Source organism: Colias eurytheme, chromosome 4, assembly GCF_061535395.1.
Source record: "Colias eurytheme isolate Ceu_HAF_F1 chromosome 4, ilColEury1 Martin Lab GWU primary, whole genome shotgun sequence".
NCBI classification, from domain to species: Eukaryota; Metazoa; Arthropoda; class Insecta; order Lepidoptera; family Pieridae; genus Colias; species Colias eurytheme.
The window spans coordinates 4,657,608-4,680,911 of record NC_142983.1 but is presented as its reverse complement, the minus strand read 5'-3'; the positions used below and the strand labels follow the sequence as shown (position 1 = coordinate 4,680,911).

General features: G+C 34.8%; 1 protein-coding gene across 3 annotated transcripts in view; it reads right to left on the bottom strand.

Moving 5' to 3' along the window:
- Window positions 1-5,597: 5,597 nt before the first annotated feature.
- Window positions 5,598-23,304, bottom strand: part of LOC149908909 (protein numb-like) — a 37,190-nt gene continuing 19,483 nt past the window's right edge. For 2 of the 3 annotated variants that reach the window (XM_090120490.1, XM_090120491.1), the window contains exons 2-7: window positions 17,658-17,933; window positions 15,819-15,970; window positions 10,400-10,611; window positions 9,906-10,122; window positions 9,452-9,689; window positions 5,598-8,999 (exon numbers count right to left, since the gene is read on the bottom strand). In XM_090120490.1, the coding sequence (XP_089976616.1) occupies window positions 8,778-8,999; window positions 9,452-9,689; window positions 9,906-10,122; window positions 10,400-10,611; window positions 15,819-15,970; window positions 17,658-17,864 (1,248 nt within the window). In that variant the 5' untranslated portion in view covers window positions 17,865-17,933 and the 3' untranslated portion in view covers window positions 5,598-8,777. Of the gene's footprint in view, window positions 9,000-9,451; window positions 9,690-9,905; window positions 10,123-10,399; window positions 10,612-15,818; window positions 15,971-17,657; window positions 17,934-21,648; window positions 22,552-23,304 lie in introns of those variants that run through there. The other variant, XM_090120489.1, reaches the window with a different exon arrangement.

Sequence of the window (23,304 nt, the reverse complement as noted above, 5' to 3'; positions counted from 1 at the left end):
ATATATTTATCCGAAATGTTTTTAATTTTATTTTATAGCGATAAATATTTAACTTAATTACCTAATATTAACTCAATTTTGTTTATTTGTGTCGTTTAACTTCAATAGTAATATTAATGAGAAAAATAAATGAATGTAGATTTTCAAAGAAAAAACAAAGGAAATCCAAGCACTAAAATTCTTCAGGATTCAGTCTTTGCGTTATAGGTTTGAAGACAGGCTTTATATTTAAAAATTTCTTACAGTTAAAAATTACCTTATTCTCAAAGGCTTTTTGAAACTCCGCTATATTATATATTTCATAAAATAAACCAGAAACCTTTCAGCAAGCTTTCAAATAAATTTTTTGAGTAAATCAGTATTACTTTGTACGAAAAATACTATATCATTTGATAAAAATATATTTTAGATCTCATTCTTTATAATGTAAGAGAACATAATGTTATCTCATACTAAAGTAGTGTTTATGTTTTATGAATGATAATTTTATATATATTTATAACGAAACGTCGTAAAATAGGATTATGTTACTTTAATCTCGTTATTGTGATATTTGCACCGGTTTGTTTGGTTTCTGTCGCAACGGTGTGCGGTCGTGCACTCTGCAGTGTGTCGGTATCTAAAACACTGTTGTGTATGTTAGTGCTAGTCATCTGTCATCATTATTGTTTATACAATTATACATAACATTATTATTTTGAATGTGATTTTCCCTCGCGGTAAAGTGTAAAAAGAATACAATATACCTAAGAAATGTAGTATTTTGATATATCGATATGGCATCATTTTATAACTTATTGGAATATAGTTTTATTATTCGATAGTATAAATCACGTTTTGCATTTTAGTTTACATTCCTAGTCGCGTAAATTGATTTTTTGGATTTATATGATTTTGTATTGTATATTTGTGTGTTTGGTACCGTTTTCTTAAACTCTTAACCGTGATTTTATATAATTTTCGACTGTTATAATGAACTGTAATTTGGCATTTATTTTGTAATTATTTTATTAAAAATGAAATACTTATCAATTTAGAAGAAAAATTTATAATCCAAACTTTATCTGTACAATAATTAAGCGCTTTGAATGAAAACGTGCATTAATATATATGTAGTGTTGCTGTAATTGAATGTACGATGATTTTTTTGTAATATAAGTGAATGTCTATTATATTCATAATAAACATGTTACCTCTATCATACAAATATGCAAAGAAAATATATTATCTAAATGAGAAGTCAAATGTATCATTCTTTTGCATATTTGTATGAGATTGGCCCTAAATGTATAAATAATAAATTACAGACAATAGTTACGTTGTTTAGGTAGTTTGTAGGCACCTAAAGATTTATGCCGTTGATTAATGTATTCATGTATAAATAAAGAACTGCAAATGACTTGTGTGTTTTATTGAAATACCCACGAAATACCTGTATTTATGCCAGTGCCGATCCCTTCAAAAATGACAAAAAAAGAAAATATATTATGATAAATTAAACCCATTAGAAAAGGAGGGGAATGTGATGCGTTTCCGGCATAATCTCCTATTGAAAAAAGTTAAATGACAAAGTTGTAACCATAGAAATCTAAATAACAAGACACTAGAAGTCGTAAGCGTGCGTGACCTTGTCGCCACTCAGGTGATTTGCACATCACCAGTGCATTCGTCACTGTTCAGTTGCTCTGGAGACGTATGAGTGTATACATGGTGTGTTTCAGCAATTCCCATTGCGGAAATTCTTCCACAAGTTGTAATTATACTTATAAAGGAATAATATTTCATCGGAAAATATTTTTTTTTAGAAATACTGCCGTTTTTCCTTAAAATTATAGAATATTTACAAGTATTACGAGTGTCACCATAGTAATCGAAATAACAATGAATTCGACCATTCTTATTATCACGTTTGTTCGTATTGGAGCAAAAAGTCTCATATACTTAGGGATGTTATTCTAAAATAAACCGTAAATTCGTGCGTTAGGATACATATTCAAAAGCTTAATTTAATAGTTAAGTTAGTTTTCACTAAAATCAAGCTGTCCAATAAAAGGCATAGTTTACTTGTGTGTACTGTTTAGCTTTCGGTTTGAATGTGTTGATTTTGGCGACAGCGGTTTTCATACGAATTATGACATTATAGCACTTCTATGTGTCTTGTTATTTAGATTTCTATGGTTGTAACCAATGGTTGTAACAGACTTTTTTTCAAAAATAATTTTGACGTGAAATTTAGGTTGTTTTTAGGGTTCCGAACCTTAAAAGGAAAAAAACGTAACCCTTATAGGATCACTTTGTTGTCCGTCTGTCTGTCTGTTAACATCCTTTTTTCTCTAGAACGCGTGAGGGTATCAAGCTGAAATTTATATCGAATACTCCTATCTACGGTCTCTTATAGCTGGAGAGCCAGTGAACCCTGGGACTAACGGTCTCCCTGTAAGGCTAGAAATTTGTATACTTACGATTTATGGCATTCTAAGAGCAATAGCCATGACCTGGCAGGCGTCAGCCCTGCACGTCATCAGCCCCTTTATTTTTTAAACTGTTAAAAAAATTGGTTTTCTAAACTTGTTTCTGTAAATTTGAAAATTTAATAGGATAAAGTTTATTTATTGTACATCTTAAAAAAAAATTGACAGGCGATTACAATAAGCAGAAGTATATGACAGATCAATTAGAAAACGCACAGTTGATGGGGTAAAATAAACTTTATCCTGTATACTCGAAATTTTTATATGTCTTCAAATAAACGTCTCAGAGTAAGTATGTACAATGCCAGGCGGTTTTGAACAGCATAAGACCTTGACAGGCGAGGGGACAGTTGCTAAAGGCGTGCGAGTGGGAGGTTTTGCGTGAATGCATTTTATAGTGCATTCCGTCTGTCACTCCTGTTGGTCGTAGCGTGATGATACATAGCCTATCACCTTCCTCGATAAATGGGCTATCTAACAGCGAAAGAACTTTTCAAATCGGATCAGTAGTTCCCGATATTAGCGCGTTCAAACAAACAAACAAACTCTTCAGCTTTATAATATTAGTAAAGATTTATTTTATTTAAACGTAAAAATATTAAATAATATTTGTTTTGTAAGTTTTCGCTTATCTTATAAGATCTATAAATAGACCATCTAACAAATGAATGAAATAATTTTTCAAATCCGACCCGTGGTTCCTGAATCCTGATATTAGCGCGTTCAACATAGCAAACAAACAAGCAAATTCTTCAGTTTTATTATATTACCTAGTACTTTACTATTAAGATTTGAAATAATAATCATTGTATTATATTTCTTTGACCATCTGATTCGATGGCAATTGGCATTGTTATTATGTACTTGAGATATAATTAAGGACTCGTGTAAAAACTAAAAATAACATACTAAGTAGGTATTAGGATCTTGACATTGATTTCTTACAAATATGAGCCGCCACGGTACGGGAAACCTGGCCGATGCGATACACCGTACACACTAGTAGCTAGTAGTGTCACTACTATAATATAGACTATGTATATATAACATCACATAGCGTGGCGACGCGGCCACGATTAAAAAAAAAAAGCTTCGTTACAACTTTTGGCCTTTATTTTTTCTGTCTAGCCCATGTCTAGCCCCCTTTCGCAACGCGCGATATGAAACATACTTGTTCCAAAAATATTACAAAATAAATATTAGGTGGTGTAGGTAGTACTTTAAGAAGACATTGATTGCTCACATATTTATTTATCATAATCACCATAAAGAAAGTTATTTGAAGTACCTACCTATGCATTTTAAAATATTAAAAAAATGAAATAATGTATTTTATTGTGATTTTAATACATTTAAAAAGCTTTTTTGATTTGAATTATAAAACACAATAAAATACATTGCATTTACTGTATGCGTTCATGTAAAATTTCTTATTTGCACGCCGCCCTTAGCAACTGTCCCCTCGCCTGTCAAGGTCTTATGCTGTTCAAAACCGCCTGGCATTGTACATACTTACTCTGAGACGTTTATTTGAAGACATATAAAAATTTCGAGTATACAGGATAAAGTTTATTTTACCCCATCAACTGTGCGTTTTCTAATTGATCTGTCATATACTTCTGCTTATTGTAATCGCCTGTCAATTTTTTTTTAAGATGTACAATAAATAAACTTTATCCTATTAAATTTTCAAATTTACAGAAACAAGTTTAGAAAACCAATTTTTTTAACAGTTTAAAAAATAAAGGGGCTGATGACGTGCAGGGCTGACGCCTGCCAGGTCATGGCTATTGCTCTTAGAATGCCATAAATCGTAAGTATACAAATTTCTAGCCTTACAGGGAGACCGTTACTCCCAGGGTTCACTGGCTCTTGGACCATTAAGGCTAGCAAAAAATCAACACAATTAAAAGATACAGCAGTAAATACTGACATTTTTCGCATATTTCGACATTCGCAAGGAAATCAAAACCTATAGGGTAGTTCCCGTGTACACAGAGTCATAAAATTTGGTACAATAACGTCTTGTAACAGATATAGGAACAATGGTGAAAACAAGAATTTTTGAATATATAAAAATGTGTGCGTGTACTAGTGTACACACGTAAGAAGTGAAACTTCTTTATGACCTTATTTTTCAAAAAATAATTTACTATATGCAACTTTACAGAAATACGTCAATCACGCGTGGTAGGGATAAAAACAAAATGGCGCGTAACGGAAAAATGTTACACTAAATTTTTTTCCAACCCTGATAAAGAAGTTTCACTTTACACACACAAATTTTAAACTTACAACCTTCTTACAACATAATAATAGTTTAAAAAAACTAAAAAACACGCTTTTTATAGAAAACCGAACTAAAAAATAGAAAATTTTATCAAATTAGTGTATTGTCATCGGCCCTCAATAAATCTACAAAGTTTGAACGAAATCTGGACGTTTAAAGTGGGTCAAAATCGCGCCCAAAGAAGTCAGTTACAAACATACAGGTGAAGCTAATATAAAGCGTGTAAACAAATGAACGCTTACATGCAACTTACATGTATTAAATTGATATTCACACCAGAAAATCAAGTCTATAATACTTTTAAGCTGTAATAAAATCAAACTTCTATGTCAACGCAATTAGATAGATCATAGAATGTTTTAGCATTGTCATAACTTTATTATTTAAGAACCGATCGACATGAAATAAACACTAAATGTTAAATGAAGACGTACATAGTGGCCGTTTCTGAGATTCCGAGATTAATGTGCACAAACAGACAAAAAATAATAATTAGTTTTGGGTTCGGGATCGATTTAATAATAACACCTGCTAATTTTTTTACATATTTTCAATGTACAGACATCACTTTTCTACAATTTTATTATAGATATGTATTGATGATGATTTCAATACATTTTTGTATTTTAAAACAGAATAGCAATTCATCATAGTATTTAACCACACACAGTGATTCATCGTGAATCACTCAAGGAACTATCAATTTGCAGCAACACACTAGGAAATTAAGAGGAAAAATGCCTTCGAAGCAATGAGACCCAGATCGAATTCTAGGTATACAATAATACAATACACATACATAATAAGTATTGGGTTAGGTTATAAAATAAAACGAATTTCTTACTAACCATAATATTTATTTCTTTATAATATTTGAACTCTCATTATCTAAAATATCTACACATATGCCCTGGTATGTACATATGATAGCCAAAAATAATTTCAGAAAAATATACAAAGTTACTCCCAACAATGAATTTTGAAACAACAATATTACATTAAGTACAATACGAGACATACATATGTGGTATTCTTATGTAATTTTAGAAACACTAAGCACAATTTAAATAGGAATTTATAAAAATAAAAAAGCGCTCCTGTTAGTAATAAGATTGGTTGGTAGTTAAATGCGAAAATGTTGTTTAAAAAATATAACATATACATTTCTTCAATTTGAACACGAAATATAATAGAGATGAATATAGTCGTAGAGCGCTTTGTTTATTTTTATCTGTATTCAAAAGTAATGTTCACCTTTGCAAGACCAACACGAGTACACAATGACACTTACGATAATAAGACGGAAACAGATAACTTCAAATTATACATGGAAGTGAGCAATTTTTTTTATAAAGAACTAACATTGTTCATGTGGAATTTTCTAACTTTGGATATATTAAGAATTGTGAACCTATTGAAATACGGTACATATAAGGAAACCTTGAAACAACAATCAGGTTTTTATTGATCCCTTCTTTTTCAGACCTGCTGAAATTGTCCGAAAGTATTATTCTTATGTATTGAGACAAGGCTTACCTTAAAAACTTTATTTCAATGATTGTAGCCTGTAGGAATAAATTGAACTACGAAAATAAATTATTTTATAATACTAATTATATAACAATTCCGTGATACCCATTATTCGGCATTTAATAAAGTTACTTAAAGTGCATGTGCTGTGTATTCTAGAAACATCAAGTGCAATGACATTACATAGACGTGCTCAGAATTATCGATTAAGTACTAACTGTTACTTTCTATTACAATAAGTACAAAATTACGCAGTGCTCGCGAGTGATATGCGTTAGTCGGTTATATTTTGACGAAAAAAATGAAATACGGAATGTAGAAATGCAATAATAATTGTGCAAAGTAATTGTGCCTTCTTTGAAATAGTCCAACTAGGTTCTATCGCAAAACAAAACTTGTTTACAAAAAACCCTGTTACACTGCAACCCCAAGTTGTTAATTACGAAAACAAAAATTTTATAACAATTGTATCGGCTTTTTCTAAGAAACCGATTCTATTTAAATAAAAGTAACAGAGAAACCTGAAGAAAAAAAGAACTTGGAAAAACAAATCAACATTAAAAATAAATCACACTAAACTAACACCATTCTTTAAACAAATTGAACATAATATTATTACAGTTTTGTTCGACTTAAAAGGTAAATTATCTATTTAAAAATAACCCCTCGTAAAAAATACACATAAACAAAGATTCAGAAACGGTGTTAAAGTCAATAATCTACAAATTTACAATTATATACAAAGAAGGGAAAATATATCCAAAAATCCTATATTACAAAGCACACAGTTCTTTAAGATAAAATACTGTATTTTGTTTGTTCCACACTGTGTAAAGACAATGCGATCGGACCTATTTTAATACTGTCCATGGACGAATGTTTCGCAGAAACTCTTATTCTAACATAATATACAAGAACTAGTGTGCAGAGCTTAAGCAAGGTGCGTTTCAACAGTTAAGTACAACATCCATAAGTGTATAGTTACTTTGTTCTCTCTATAAATTAAAAGACATTTAGAATCTGGCACATGATAACAAATTCTCATATATGTTACTCACACTGGGAGTGCAATTCTCCGTTTTCCTTCACTGGGGAAAGCACGCCGTGTCGTTAGTCATCACTACGAATGATTACGTATTGAAGCGGATACTGAGCTTACGTCAAATATTAGGAATATAATTACTGTGCTCGAACGTGGTCTACGAATCTATAAGCGTCCTTATTTAACTCCAAAACATTTATATAATATAACAACGTCGAACGTCCAATAAACATTTATTAATTTGATACAATTACCGTAAAGTATTAGAAAAAATAAGTACAATTAAGAATTAAGTCGTTAAGATCTCATTGAAGCGAACGTTTCAAGTGCTCAAAGATTAAGACTAATTACGTACATTATATAAAAATAAGCTGAATATAAAAAAATATCATTAACAGACGTAAGTTATTCTTTCGGAACTCAGTCATTACTGTCATTGTAGGAACAATTATATTATTGTTAGTTAAGAAAAAAAATCACAATAATTGGCGGTCTTAATCATTAATCTGAACTTGATGAAAGAAACCTACACGAGAATTTATTTTTTGATTCGTGTAGATTTATCTTATCTTTAAGTACACGAAATTAGCTCAGACTTCGTCAATAATATTTACGACTTGTGCAATATAACAATGAATATTATTAGTTCGCTGCTTAATTTTTCGTTTTTCTTTAATTCAATGCAAAACATAATAATATAATTCTTATCGCCTTAATTTTTTATATATGACACAATAAAACATTCAGCGAAGGCAATGTCTAGCTTTTTTAGTGGTGATTATTATTATTTTTTAAAATTTTTTTTACCAATGACGCGATCTTAGCTTTTCGGCAGATTGCTAACTTTTTCTGCAACTTCAAAAGTAAGCTTAAGTATATAATTTAAACGTTTTCGATTTCAGATCAGTTTACGTACATAATCGGTTCACGAACATCAAATATATTATATAACCCCACCCGCAAACGTTATAAGAAAAAGAGTGTCACCATAACAGTAAAACATTTGGAACACACATACATTTTGTTCTATCAATGATAGCTATCTTTTCAGCATAGCAACCCACCTAAATATCAAGTGATTTTGCAATTAGATATAAGTTGAAGCTTGGTTTATTTGTAGTGGGTTTAATATTCACGGTTAAACGTGTGATCGGGCGACACTCGTGCTCAAGTGAGATCACTCAGTTGCCGGCGCAGGATACCACTCGAGCGCGGGTTTGGGGCGCCAGGGAAGAGCGGGCGGGGGGCGCCGGGCGACAGGATCTTCTATAGCCGTGTTAGGGCGCCAGTCTATCGCTAGGGGTTCAGAAGTCGGGGCGGCGCGTTCGTCGAGAGCGGGCAAGGGGCGCCATTCTAGAGCCGGGACCGAACGTTCGGGGGGCCAGGTGGGGGAGGGGGAGGCGCGCGGGGAGGGGCTCCAGTCGATGAGCGCGGGGGCCGCGGGTCAGTCGAGCGCCGGCGCCAGGAACGGGTTGGTGGCGGCGTGTCCCGCGAACGACGCGGCACGTGGCGCGGCGGCTAGCGGCGGGGCTCGAGCCACTCGCCCGAGCCACGCCTCGGGGTGCGGCAGGGCGCCCGCCGCCGGTACGGGCTCCTCGGCCAGTGCGCGCAGCCCCAGTGATAGCTGCTGGCACATCTCCGCCACCGGGTCTGGGGCGACTGCCTCCTGCGATAATAGAATAAATCATTTGTTAATACTTATCAGCTTTTGTGGAATAAACATGCTATTTATACAAGGACTGGCTATTTTTTTGAAGTGAAACTTCTTTATCGGGGTTGGACAAAAATTTAGTGTAACATTTTGGCGTTACGCCGTACGCGTGACATTTTTGCGTTAGGCCGAACGCGTGACATTTTTGTATTACGCCATACGCGTGACATTTTTGTATTACGCCATACGCGTGACATTTTTAAGGTCATAAAGAAGTTTCACTTCTTACGTGCGTACTCTAGTACACGCATACATTTTTTTATATTAATTATTCATGACATAAATAAATCAGGTTTGGTTGCTTTAAGTTAATATGTATTTTTTATTTGACAATCAATTCATGATTACAAGATTCAAATTTTAACAAAAATTCTAGTATTCAAATTAAAAAAACAAGAAATACATACCTCGATAACGTCATCAGAGCGCTGTGTATTCGCGGATGCGGGCAAGGCGGGCACGGGCGGAGTGGCGGGCAAAGCGGGAACTGCGGGCAGAGCTGGCAGAGCGGGCAGTGCGGGCTGTGCGGGCTGAGTGGGCAGATTGGGCAGAGCGCTTTGCGGTGAGCCCAGCCCCATGCGTTGCCGCTCCACGTTCGACGGCAACTCGCTTATGCGGAGCGACATCTGCCGTTTGAATGGCGAACTGAAAATTAAAAAATAACAATTACATTCTGCTTACTTTTGATTAAATGAAACAGATTTGATTTTATATTACTCTTCATAAATACAAACAAATTTGGTTTATTTTTTTTATAATAATAAATTAAATAATTTATTAAAATTTTTGCATTTGTTTATGTTTGTATGGCTTGTAAGGCAGATACATGCTTTGGTTCTCTATTATTAACTAAATACATACTTGTTGTTAAGATGCGCGAAGCCCCTAAAGGAGCCCTGCCGCTCGAGCAGGTGCGGCGCGGCGTGCGGGCGCTCCACGGCGAAGGGGTTGTGCGGCGTGGCGCGGGGCCCGGGGGCGGGGGCCGGCGGGGGGCCCGGCGCGGGGCCCGGGGGCGCGGGGGCTACGTGCGGTGCTGCCGGCAGCTCCACGTCTGCTTCTGATACGCGGCGACCTATCACTGCAATAATACATTTCTCATTAATAAATATATTTTTAATACGAATAAGTTTGCATAATCGCAGAAACTGTTCTATGCCAGCAAATGATGTCTATATTTTGTATACAACATAGTATAGATAAAAAAAACCATTATTTGTAAAACTAGTTTTACAGAAGATAAAATTTAGCAAATAAAGAAGAAAAGACCTAATATTGTATATACACCATAATTACTAAAAATATTCGATCGAAATTTGCACCGTAATTACTAAAATAACTAAGCTACAAAGACATACCCGATTTCCGGAAGGACCCCTGTCTCGTGAACGCATGACTAGCGGCATCTATGCTCATGGAGACGGCGCACTCCTTGTCGCGGCGCTGCTTGCGCTCGAGGCAGGCCGCGAACGCGCAGCCCACCGCGTGCGACAGCCGCTCGCCCGAGTCGCGCGACGCCAGGAACCCGTGGCACATCCAGCGACGGGTCGTGCCGTCGCGGCAGATGTAGCTGCAAACGATACCGATTAAATAAATAAAATGAGAAAAAATAAGAATAGTGTATGTCGTTTCCAAATTTTACAAAAAATATTATTGACGTGACAACGTCTTATAATTCGATAGAGCCGGCTGCACGCACGAAAAAACATGACACATGCGACGTTACCTCGCTCTGAGGCGTTCCAAGGCTTGAAGTTTAAGCGAGAGCGGAACGAGCGACAAAGAAGCACAATCGGACGTTGTCACGTTCAACTATCGTCAGTAAACCGACTTACAGACAGACAACCAATTTTTTTTATTTATTTAGTTATTTATAACACTTCATTGTTCAAAACAATGTAGGAAATGTGGTACAAATTACTGAGGTACAAAAATTTTGCACAATAGGCGGCCTTATTGCTACACAGCAATCTCTACCAGGCAACCTGGTAGGAAAGTAAATGTGAGAAGAATAAGGATAGCGCAAAAAAGAAATAAAAGAAACTAAATTTTAAGAATATATTATGTGAGGTTGGTAGTGAATCTCTTGAGTGCTGAATTTGAACTGTTCTTTATTCAATATGCAATGAGTATATCTTACAACTACAATACGCCTTACTACTGACTACAATGCGATTCATTTAGGAATAGGATCGATTCAGCTAGCAGCAGCGAACAGGAAGTTATAATATAACGTTTGTATATAAATTTCATGTAAGAGTTAAGCACAATAGACCGTCATTGAAATGCAAAACTGAGTACTTTGCATTTTCAAAAAACAAATTGTAGCACTCGGGTAGGCGTTGCCCAGGGTGGACAAAAATCCCGCCTCGTGGTCATTTTTACTATTCTTTAAAAAAAACTGAGTCATGTCATAATCGTTCCACTGCGACGTGATAGAAAAACAAACAAACACACTTTCACATTTATAATATTCTATAATAAACAATAAGCAATTAGTAAAAACTAATAAACATAAGTGGAACTAATGTGATTGTGCTTTCATTAAATTATTTTATAATCCACCATTAATTAAGCCGATTGTGTTCATAAACGATTTCGCCACGGTAAAACAATCTATAAATACACATATGTATTATGATTAATTTTCTTGGTCTAATTAATTACAATATAACGTCATAGTGCAATTTTAAACAAATAAATGGATGGTATGATTAGTTAACATGCTGTGTCAGATGATCAATTGATACAATAAATTATTTTGACCATGCGTGTCTGTACTTTGTGCATAGCTACATACATAGTACGCACCTACATCACACATATAAATTGGGGAGGATTGTTACAACTTTTTAAATAAAAACCTTGGATTACCATTTATTTCCTATTCAATATTGATTAATGATTCAATTATTTTACATATTCCTTATTAGGTCCATTCCATATTTTAAAAGTTCCCAATCTATTGTAACTAAAACATCGTCTAAACACAATAGAAATATGACCTTAAACGTCCCGTATTCGTCCTTCTGCTTATCAATGTATTTAACCTTTTACTTTTAACTATTTACTTATCTACAGATCAATATAAAATGGAACCATAAGGAATCACACTCTATTAGATAATTAAGTTTATATTAAAGAAGCATTTAAGGTGGCAATTGTGCGGCTTCGTTCTGCTAAAGAGTGCAGTAGAGAGATAGCTAAGGCGACTCGAAGTCGGTGTAGTAATTCAAGTCGTTATATAACACCCATCTCGAATAACGCTTAATGCTAACATAAACACATTTTTATTGCAGCTTCGGCTTCATATGATAAAAGTACTTTATTGCTATCAGTTTTAAGGCACATGAACGATTATGTTTGGATAGTGTGTTTAATATGCTTATGCTATTGACTTCCTCTTTGACGTAATAGTTCCCAGATTTTTAATGAAATAATGATATTATAAAATAACTAGATTTCCGCCCGCGGCTTCGCCCGCGTTTTCAAAGGAAAACCCGCATAGTTCCCGTTCCCGTGGGATTTCCGGGATAAAACCTATCCTATGTGTTAAACCAAGTTACCCTCTATATGTGTGCTAAATTTCATTGTAATCGGTTCAGTAGTTTTTACGTGAAAGAGTAACAAACATCCATACATCCATACAAACTTTCGCCTTTATAATAGTATTAAGATATTAAGATTGTTTACAAAACTGAAAAGTCAATATTTTATAAGCTGTTGAGCTTTATATTATTTTTTAGCTTAATTTTATTATCTTTATTTTTACAATGTTAGATAAATGTCCGTTGAAGAATTTAAAATAATAATCTTAGGAAAACAGCGTCGCTATAATTTTACATACAACTTTGAAGGTCATATATCAAGTCAATACCTCCAATGAAACGAACTGGTTGGATGAGAATTGTTAATAAGAACGTTACGAACGATAGATTTATTCAGTTAAAAAACAAACTAGAAACCTTCGTAATGCTGACTTTATTATGAAGATAAAAAATGTGTGTAAGAAATAGTAAATTGCAAAATGGTTTGATTGAAACTAAATCTTCCAACAAAGGACATACAATTTAATATCAAAACTAGACGGCGATAATAATTTGTTATAATATGTCAGGACTAATTCCTTTATCCTGTCTAATCCTCGCTTTATCACTATAATTCGATTAAATATGGTCGTAATTAACTTTTGTCGATATCAATGTCGCAGCCAAGTCAGACCCTTAATTAAACGGCTGATTAAGTTAGATGGCTTGCATACTACAATATACAGGGTGTCCCAAAAGGTTACGTAGCTAGGAAGAGGGGTGATAGGGGTGGTCATGAGAGTCACCAGAAAAATAAAAAAAAAATTCCCCTCTGGGTATTAAAAAAATAAAAGGCATTTATAAAAAAAATTAAAATTTTATACTTTGTGAGGCGATTTTGCCCCCCATGACCTACAATTATTGGTATATTAAAAAAAAATTGCTGTTATGCTATCGTCAATAACCCTTTTTTAAATTTAAATAAGAAAAACAATACATATCTAACCAATATTTTAAAGAAAATTAAGTTTTTGTCCAATCAAGGACTTAGTAATTACGATTTCACTCAACTTCCTCTAAGTGTACTGAAAAAAAAAGTACTATGCAACTCCGGCAAGTAACTTAAGAAGAAGTTATTTTATTGCAATTCCAAAATGGTATAACACTTACTTGAAAAATTCTTATTAGGATATGTAAAGATAATTTTCGGGAACAATACCCCAGCAGAACAAAACATACCAATAACAATGTAACCAAACTAAACACGTTTGGTGGTTCACGTTGGGTCTGTTACCACGCGATTATCCTGCGAGACTTGCATTTTGTCGTAGGATGTTGCGCATGCATAGGGAGGACCCTCAATTTTTTAATAAAATACTGTGGTCCGACGAGTCTACTTTTAAAAAGGACGGATACATGAACCTACACAATTTGCACGAGTGGCACGTAGAAAATCCCCACCTACTTAGAGAAGATCGGTCCCAATATCGTTTTAAAGTGAACATGTGGACCGGAATACTAAATGGTAAATTAATAATAGGACCCTTTGAGCTACCTGAGGCACTGACTGGAGAGGCGTACTTACACTTCGTACAAAACGAATTACTAAATCTATTGGAAGATGTGCCGCTAGAAACAATGAGGAATATGTGGTTCCAGCATGATGGGTGCCCAGCACATTATGCACGTCCTGTAAGGGATTTCCTAGATGAAGGTATACCCTGGTAGGTGGATGGGAAGGGCCGGTGCTATAGCGTGGCCAGCTCGTTCACCGGATTTAAACCCGTTAGACTTTTTTTACTGGGATGCTATAAAAGAAAAAGTTTACGGAAAACCGATCAGGGACTTGTCTGACTTGAGGGCGAGGATTACAGAGGCCGCGGAATCAATAAACAATAGAAGATTTGCCCGCCATATCTCCCGCTCATTTCTAAAACGATGTAGGGCGCGTATTTATGTTGGTGGTAGACATTTCGAGCATTTTGTTTAAATAAATAATTACGATTTTGTTTTATTTTTGAGTTTCAATTAAAACCAGTGCAATAAAATATTATTTATCTTTTTAAGTTTTAAGGAACAGAATAGACATTTAAAAATGTACTATTTGCGTACGAGTTTGAGACTATTGTTTTATTGGTATGTTTTGTTCTGCTGGGGTATTGTTCCCGAAAATTATCTTTACTATTTATTAAGAATTTTTCAAGTAAGTGTTATACCATTTTGGAATTGCAATAAAATTACCTAACTTTTTAAGTTACTCGCCGGAGTTGCATAGTACTTTTTTTTTCAGTACACTTAGAGGAAGTTGAGTGAAATCGTAATTACTAAGTCCTTGATTGGACAAAAACTTAATTTTCTTTAAAATATTGGTTAGATATGTATTGTTTTTCTTATTTCAATTTGAAAAAGGGTTATTGACGATAGCATAACAGCAATTTTTTTTAATATACCAATAATTGTAGGTCATGGGGGGCAAAATCGCCTCACAAAGTATAAAATTTTTTTTTTTTTATAAATGCCTTTTATTTTTTTAATACCCAGAGGGGAATTTTTTTTTTATTTTTCTGGTGACTCTCATGACCACCCCTATCACCCCTCTTCCTAGCTACGTAACCTTTTGGGACACCCTGTATAACAATGTGATAACCGATACCCTATTAGCATTCGTATGGTATTAGTTAACGTAAAATAAATTTAGCTCTAGATAAAAAAGTCATGTTAGACAACGTATCACCTAAAAATGGCTAAATGGATCTCTGGTTCGTTGAATTCATTTTCACTAGGATAAAAATTTCAAAAAAGAACGACTACGCACGCGAACCTAGGGCGAACAGCTAGTAAACTAATATAACTAAACTAAATCGATTTAACATTGAACGGATTGGTTGCATACTTAAATACATCAGTCAGAATAGTACAATCATTCACAAGCTTAAAGGTGAATAATTTATCATTATCTATTTTGAGTCTATGATGGTTCTTTGTTATATAGGGTTTTATATATTCAAAGCACGTAAAATATATGATTACAATATTTAAATTGTACTATTGATACAAACTATTTAGTTACCTATATGTAAACTTGAGTTTTATATAAGCGCAAAACTAGAGAACGGCTGAACCGATTTCGTTAATTATTTTTTTATAATATTCCTTGAAGTACGAGGATGGTTCTTATGGTTCCTATAAATTAAATAGTTTGATTTTGTGTTCCTGTATTGTGCGTGTGTGTTAACATATTTTTTATTACCTGAATCCCCTTTCATGATTTCTGTCTGGAGCGCAGAAGGACACTTTTTCAATGGTCTGATCTACAATGAGCCCCTTGGTTTCCTCTTCGACTACACGCAGACCATCGCCGCTTACGTGTAAAACCGCTCGGACCGGACGCCGACGCGAATTCTACAAAATACATATATTTTTGATTACACATTATTACAACAGATTATAGAGCGAAAGAGAGGGAAGGAAAGTCTAATTATTCGATTGTGAGTGAGATAGATGAGGGAGTTTTAATACGAAGTACATTTTTTTTAAATGTCGATATCTGATGACTACTATAACTCATAGAAAGGACTTTATATTTAGGGCCGATTTTTCAATGCCCAGATAAACAGCTAGATAGACTTTATTCTTCAGTTAACAAAATATTCAATTTTTCAATAGACGAATAGGACTTATCAATCGAATAACTACGTTATTTGAGGAATAAATCTATTTGCCGCTCCAACGGCCAGATAGCGCGCTATTCGACGGTTAGGCGTTTGAGTTGACAACTGTCGCGTCAAATTTAGGATATTTTCGTATGTCATAACATAGAGCGTAGAATTATTAACAATTAAACCTCTTTCTATATAATTATTATCAATTAAAATCATATTGAAATTGATGTTTTTGATAGTACTGATGACCATGCCATTGAAAATTTGCCGAACGCTGCCTTTAAGTATGTCGTTTCCATTGTAAAATATATAAATTGAAACACAAATTTAACCAAACTCTTTACTCGAATCAAAACAACAATCAACAATCACATCAACAATAATAGAAGACAAGAGCAATACAAGACAAACATAAAATGCACTCCTGACGTGAGTCATAATGACGGTTGTTGACAAATTGCAAGAGTTGACTCTATCCCGCTCTAACCTGACTAATTTAATATGTTTGTTTCGCCACTCCGAGAGCAGAGCTGCCAATATGGAAATATTTGGTCAGATAGTTATTCATCAAATAAATCACGATTGAAAAATAGGCGAGCCGTTATGAGTTAGATAAATAATTGAATAAATCTATTCGAGGGGTAGTTATTAGACTGTTTATCTCGGGATTGAAAAATCGGCCCTTAGAAATTTGCAACTAAATGCTTAACGCAGATGCAATTAAATTTTGCTGATGATAATAAAATGATATCCGCTGATATAATATTTGATTAAAAATAAAATTCGTTTGCTCTACTTTTCAAGAATGCTCGACTATGCGGAAGTAGAGCGATTTTATGAAAAGCTCATGAAGTATTAACAATGAATCATTATTATAGTCATTATTATATTATTGTTGCGGAAATATACTTTCTCCATTTCCTATCTATTGTTGTGTCGTATATTTTCCTTTTTATTGACGCTCTTGATCACACAATGATTTCAGTGTGTATTGATTATACATACAATTAAAATATAAATATATTTTTACAGCTTCGGTAGCTAAACGATGCTCAGTTTTAATATCATACTTAAAACCAAATGAATAATGAATATAGTAAACTATATAGTCAGCCGATGTAGAAAATTCTACAACATGCAGAAAGCTACATTATTTATTCCTGAGTGACATAGGCTATATTTCATGTACCTATCATAATATATGAGTGATGTAAGCTGTTATCCTGGGCGTAGCCCTGGACGACCAGCTAGCCATAAAAATCCATTCTCATGTTTGTGTGAGCATTAGAATAGCTAGAAGTGCGAGAAGCGCTGACCTCGTCATGAACTCGTACAAAGTAGGGCATGAATATGATATCCCACGTGCAATCAGTAACCGCAAGCGTAGGCAAGAACAATGAAATACGATCCACACGCATTCCACTTACTCGAAGGACCTTAAGCGCCTCCTCGCAGACTTGCATGCCCCGCGACTCGAACACCTCGACGCAGCCGAGGTACTTGACGGGGAAAGTGCACGTGCCCGCACGCACGGCCGCCTCGTCCGCGTGCCACTGGTGCGGGCGCGCCGACTCGGGCGGCGAGCCCTTGCGGCGGCGGAACGACTCGCGGAACGAGCGACGCAGGCGCTCCATGCCGGCGCGCGGCGGCGACAGCGCGGCGCCCGCGCGCGCCCGCCTCAACGAGCTGCGGACTGACGATTTCTGGAAACGACATTTTGTTACATTACTTCCATAGAATTTACACTTTAAGCTATATATGTATAGGTCGCGTCATGTAAAAAGAACGCTGACGGTTAAGCTGCGCATTGGCGATTTATTGGTCTATTTGGTGTTATGAGGTGGTATAAGAATAACGAATATGTAGTTGCGAAGCCACGACTCGAGAGCCTACTTCAAAAATAAATTAATAAGCAGCAAATAACTTTCGTGCTAAACTCGATACATGCCAAAACACACCCCATCACTTTCATCCAGCGTTCTTTTTACATGATTCGCGTTATAGCATTGTTTACACAGTTCGATTCGCGTTCGCTTCGTTTCGCGACATAAGAATCACTTTGTATCACAGGAGCAGTGGTGGCTCAGTAGTGAGGATCTCGGACTTCAAAACGATAAGTCCGGGGTTCGAGACCAGGCGAACACGTACAGTTTAAAATAAATTGATTTTTCAATTTAACTGCGCATGTTATAATATCGCCACTGTTGGAACGGTGTGGGAAACAACAACATGTCGAAGAATCAAAAAAGTTCGACGACATATTGTCCCAGCAGATTATTATAGGATTACACATTACAGGATTTATAACTTCAGGAAAAACTAGCTAAAAATGGATACGAACACAATGCTTGTGATATCGTAAATCAAAGCAGTAACTAGGTAACTTATTCAATATCAATCATATTAAATTACATGGTAAAAAATAAAAATAGAACGTTTAAGAATTGAACCATAGGATTATTATTCAATTATGTACTCAAAGGTAATACAATCGCTTTGTCATATTCAACTTTCTGCTAAGTGCGATGAGCAAACATAATGAACATGTAGGCGCGATCACCAAATAAAGCTCTCGTAGTGAAACTCATGTGAATGTGAAAGTTATAGCACTACGATTCTAACGTTAATGATGTCTCAAATAAACGCTTTATTAGGAATACCCTCGTTTTTCAAGTTAAGTAATATGCGAACCTACAATAAAAATTATGTATTGTGTTCATGGAAACCTTAAGAACTCAGTAAGGACATTCAAAAATATACAATCATAAATTTTGCCGATAAGCGATTAGCGAAGAGAAATATCAAATGTAAGTGTAACTTGTAAGGTTGCCTATATCTACACTCCTAACTTGCTTGTCATGCTTGCTTCATTAAAATCAGTTGCTACTCACTCGTATTCATACATTAAAAATGCTTATAGATATTTTTGGCAACTTGGTATTTCTCTCATCATTATTTATTGTTCGATACGGATAATGCGAACATAATATTATTGAAATATAAGATAAATGATAATAAGTCGGAGTAAATAGTACTCACAGTTCGAAAATGTAATTTCATAAGTTCAGACAATACCCATGACTTGATTAACAATGCAATGGACCTCATAGGGAACATTGAAAGCATTTTCAATATCTATAATATCCATAATATCTGTACCTCTGGAAAATGAAAGTAAATTGAATAAACAAGTCAACTACTTTCATACCAGGCTAATTTTTTAAGCACCCACCCTATTGGTATTTTCCTTATAATTATTCGATGTATTCAAACCTCTAACTAAATATATGCATTAACCACTAATGCACTACTTACTCATTACGAGGATATTGTATTCACGGAAGTATAGGACGATATTCCATGACTTGCGGTCAGTCACCAGATTATGGTGCTTACCTAGTTAAATCTTCTAATCTAGAGGAAAGACCATGCGCATAATGATTTGTTTATTCAAATTTCAATTGTTTTAATAAGTTTTTATAAGTTTTTTGCATTCGTTTTCATCATAATAATAATCTCTTAAATCACTATGTCGGTATAAAAACAGATAAAACCACAGATTAAATTTAAGTTACTCTACCTATAACACAAGACGTGTAGATTTTCTATGTAGTTTTTTGTCTAGATGCCAAATATTATCTTGAAACATCGCAAAATACGAAATGTTCACATTTTATAAACATGTGGGAATGGTGTCATGTAAAATGCAAGAATTACATAAACCCGTGATTTTATTTTTTCACTCGTGATATTTTTTTTTTATTTACCACGACCTTATCTTATTGCTCTTACTTGTCGCATAGTTATTATCATACAGATATAGCTGACAAACATTTTTATTTCATAAATTAATACACCTGTAATTGGGCCATGATAAGATAATATCTATGAATTCGAGTCGGTTTCCATCGTTTTAAAATTTTTAGAGATCTCGTTATTGTAGTTTCACAGTAAGATGTGGGAATTTCAGTCAGGTAAAAGATGCAATGCATAAAATACGAATTATTAAACTGCTGATGAATTAAATAATCGTAAAAGCTCATTCTTATGATTTTAATGCCTCAGCCCCCGGAATCACAGACACAATAGAAAATCTATTGTGTCGTGGGCCGTGGCCCGATCGGGCCACAATCGGGCAGCTCGGTGGTCAATGGGTTAATAAAAAAAAATAGAGTTCTTTACCGAGATGCTGGTTCGAATGAAACTTTAATTATAATGAAGAATGTATACTCTCGGAAAAATTAAATGAAATTTAAGTGAAATTTAAATATAAAATACTGAAATAATGTAAATCTTCTTGTAATTGTCACTGTGTTTCAATAGTTTTGATTATAAAGTATAAACTCAACAACAATCAGACACAGTAATTTACTGGATTTTAAAACATTTAATTATAGTGTTTTGTTAGCAAGTTTTCCCTATAAAGCCAATCGAAACCATATATTGTCTGGGCTCCAGCGTGATTGTTATAGATACGTCATACGTAGTTTAACTTACAACGACTTCGGGTAATACGCAAGTCAGCTGTGTTCAGAATATTAATAAACAACTCATTGTTCATTTATATTTATAAATTCATTCGAATAACACAACACAAATTATAAGTAGATATCAATGTACGCAAATAGGATAAAAAGCTTTATGCAGATATGCAGATACACAATACATTGATGGTTCAACATTTATAAGTGGCACAAATTGGATTAAAATATTTAATGGTAAAGTAAACATTAGAGTGCAAATTAATCTGCCTGTGTTAAAATCATTGCGACCCACATTTAGGCCAGATGGTTGCACTAAATAGTCAGGATAACGCAGTTGAAGAGCAACGATTTATATCGGGACATAGACACGTGTTCGTTAAAAAGGTATTATTTCCGCCCTTGTTATTTTAAAAATAAGATAAGTTTATTTTTATAAAAAGTTACCTAATAATGCATGTACCTATATAGCGTTTGTAAATCGCTTGCACATAATATACAAAACTGTATTTGTATTAACTTTTATAAGTGTTTAATTTAACGGTTGTTATTATTTTTGGTTCATCTCTGTAGTTTTTACTTTTTAAGCGGTGGTACCTACTTGGGTGGTACAGTCTACGTTATGCATCTAAAGTTCTGCTCTACTAATTCATTTGTTAAGCAAATGTTTATGTTGCTGTGCTTTGCTATGTATATCGTAAGCATAAACCTAAATGATGTAAGCATATGGACGAAATTTACTAGGTCAACGATAATATACTTACAGTAATTGTTATAGTTTGATATGGCGATTATATTTTAACAGTGCCATTATAAAAATTGATAACAAATATTACCACTAAGAATAAATCAAATTATTGTTCAATAAAAACATAACACAATATGTAAAAAATAATTAATAGCTAATACATATTATAAAGAAAGGAAATTCACCTACCATCTTTAAATCAGGATTCGGCGCTTGGACATGATCCAGCGGTTCGTGCGGAGACGAGCCCTGATTGCCCATGTTTACCTAATTTTATTTAAATCAGGTAATACTATTCTTCATCCACTTCAAACACTCACATAACCACTTCACAGTGCCGTCTTTCGTTTAACACAATCACAGAGATAAATCTAATTTTCATAACGACCCTTTACCACATTCACGTCTACACTGATATTCTTGTAAGGCAGATGAATCCCACTCGTTGCACAATGAGATAACTTCTACGAAGTTGAAACTTGACAAACATGGCAAAGCACGGAACAAACAATACAGTTCCACGGAATGAAGCAACCTTGATGTCTTGTTCGTGAATTTAATTTTGTTTTCCTCTTGTCTAATTAACTAATCACTTTGTATTTAACTAAGAACTTTAATGTCACTTGATTCATGGGGTTCATTTAAAATGGTCCAGTTACAGATTTATAAAAACAAAATACTCGAAAGATGCTATCTAAGATGCGGTAGTCTACAACGAAATCGTGTGAATTCGTTAACAATAAAAATTTAAAAACGGGGGTCAATTTTTCCCACAAACGATGAATAAATGCAGAGGCGCATTGAACCCGGTACCCGGTTCGCGGGGGGAGAGAGGTAGGTAGGTAGCTGGGAACGAGTGCCGATGCCAGCTGAACGTTATTTTTTCCCACAGCATTGTTCTTTGGACCGTAGCATGTAGCGATTATTGAATTAAGACACTTTTTAATACACTGGATTTGCACTATTTTAATATCACTTTATCACTAACCTACATTTTGACTAGATTACAAAAATTTGTGGAGACGAAGAAAATGAAAAAGATAGGAGCGCGCGCGCCGCGCGTGAGGCGGACAACTTTACTGTCGAGTCGGACTGACTGGTCGTACGGCATGCGGCATGCGTGAATCGCGCAAACCCTGCAGCGTGGAGCCCCTTGCGTCCCGTGCCTCTCCCCGCGTCCGACCGGTCCTTTGCATTGTCAACATTGACGACCGGTGAGATCATCACATAGACAGATAGACATCATTTGGATTGGATGATTTCATTAATTCATTATTTTCGGTTTTTAAAATCAATAATATATTAAATACATACTAGGTTTCCGCCCGCGGCTTCGCCCGCGCAGTCAAAGGAAAACCCGCATAGTTCTCGTTCCCGTGGGATTTCCGGGATTACATCATTTTCCCGGGATAAAAAGTAGCCTATGTCCTTTCTCGGGTATCAAAATATCTCCTTACCAAATTTCATGAAAATTGGTTCAGTAGTTTAGGCGTGATTGAGTAACAGACAGACAGACAGAGTTACTTTCGCATTTATAATATTAGTATGGATTTTCTGAATTCTGAACTTCTATGATGTGAACATATTTTTGGAAAGCGTATAAAACGTCAAGGTTACCGAGTATGCGAATTCCGGGTTTTCGTGCTTTGGAGTAACTGTATTAGCAAAATGTCAAAGCTCTCAAAGCATCTTTGCATCTTTGCAACAGCTGCTGCCGGCGCGTGCGAGTGGGACGGACGCAGGTGGTACTGACGAGAGCTTGTTTTATTGGCATCTCAACATATGACATCAATGAACGCATATGTTCCTCTCAAACATATATTTTTAGAAAGTATCTATCTTTCT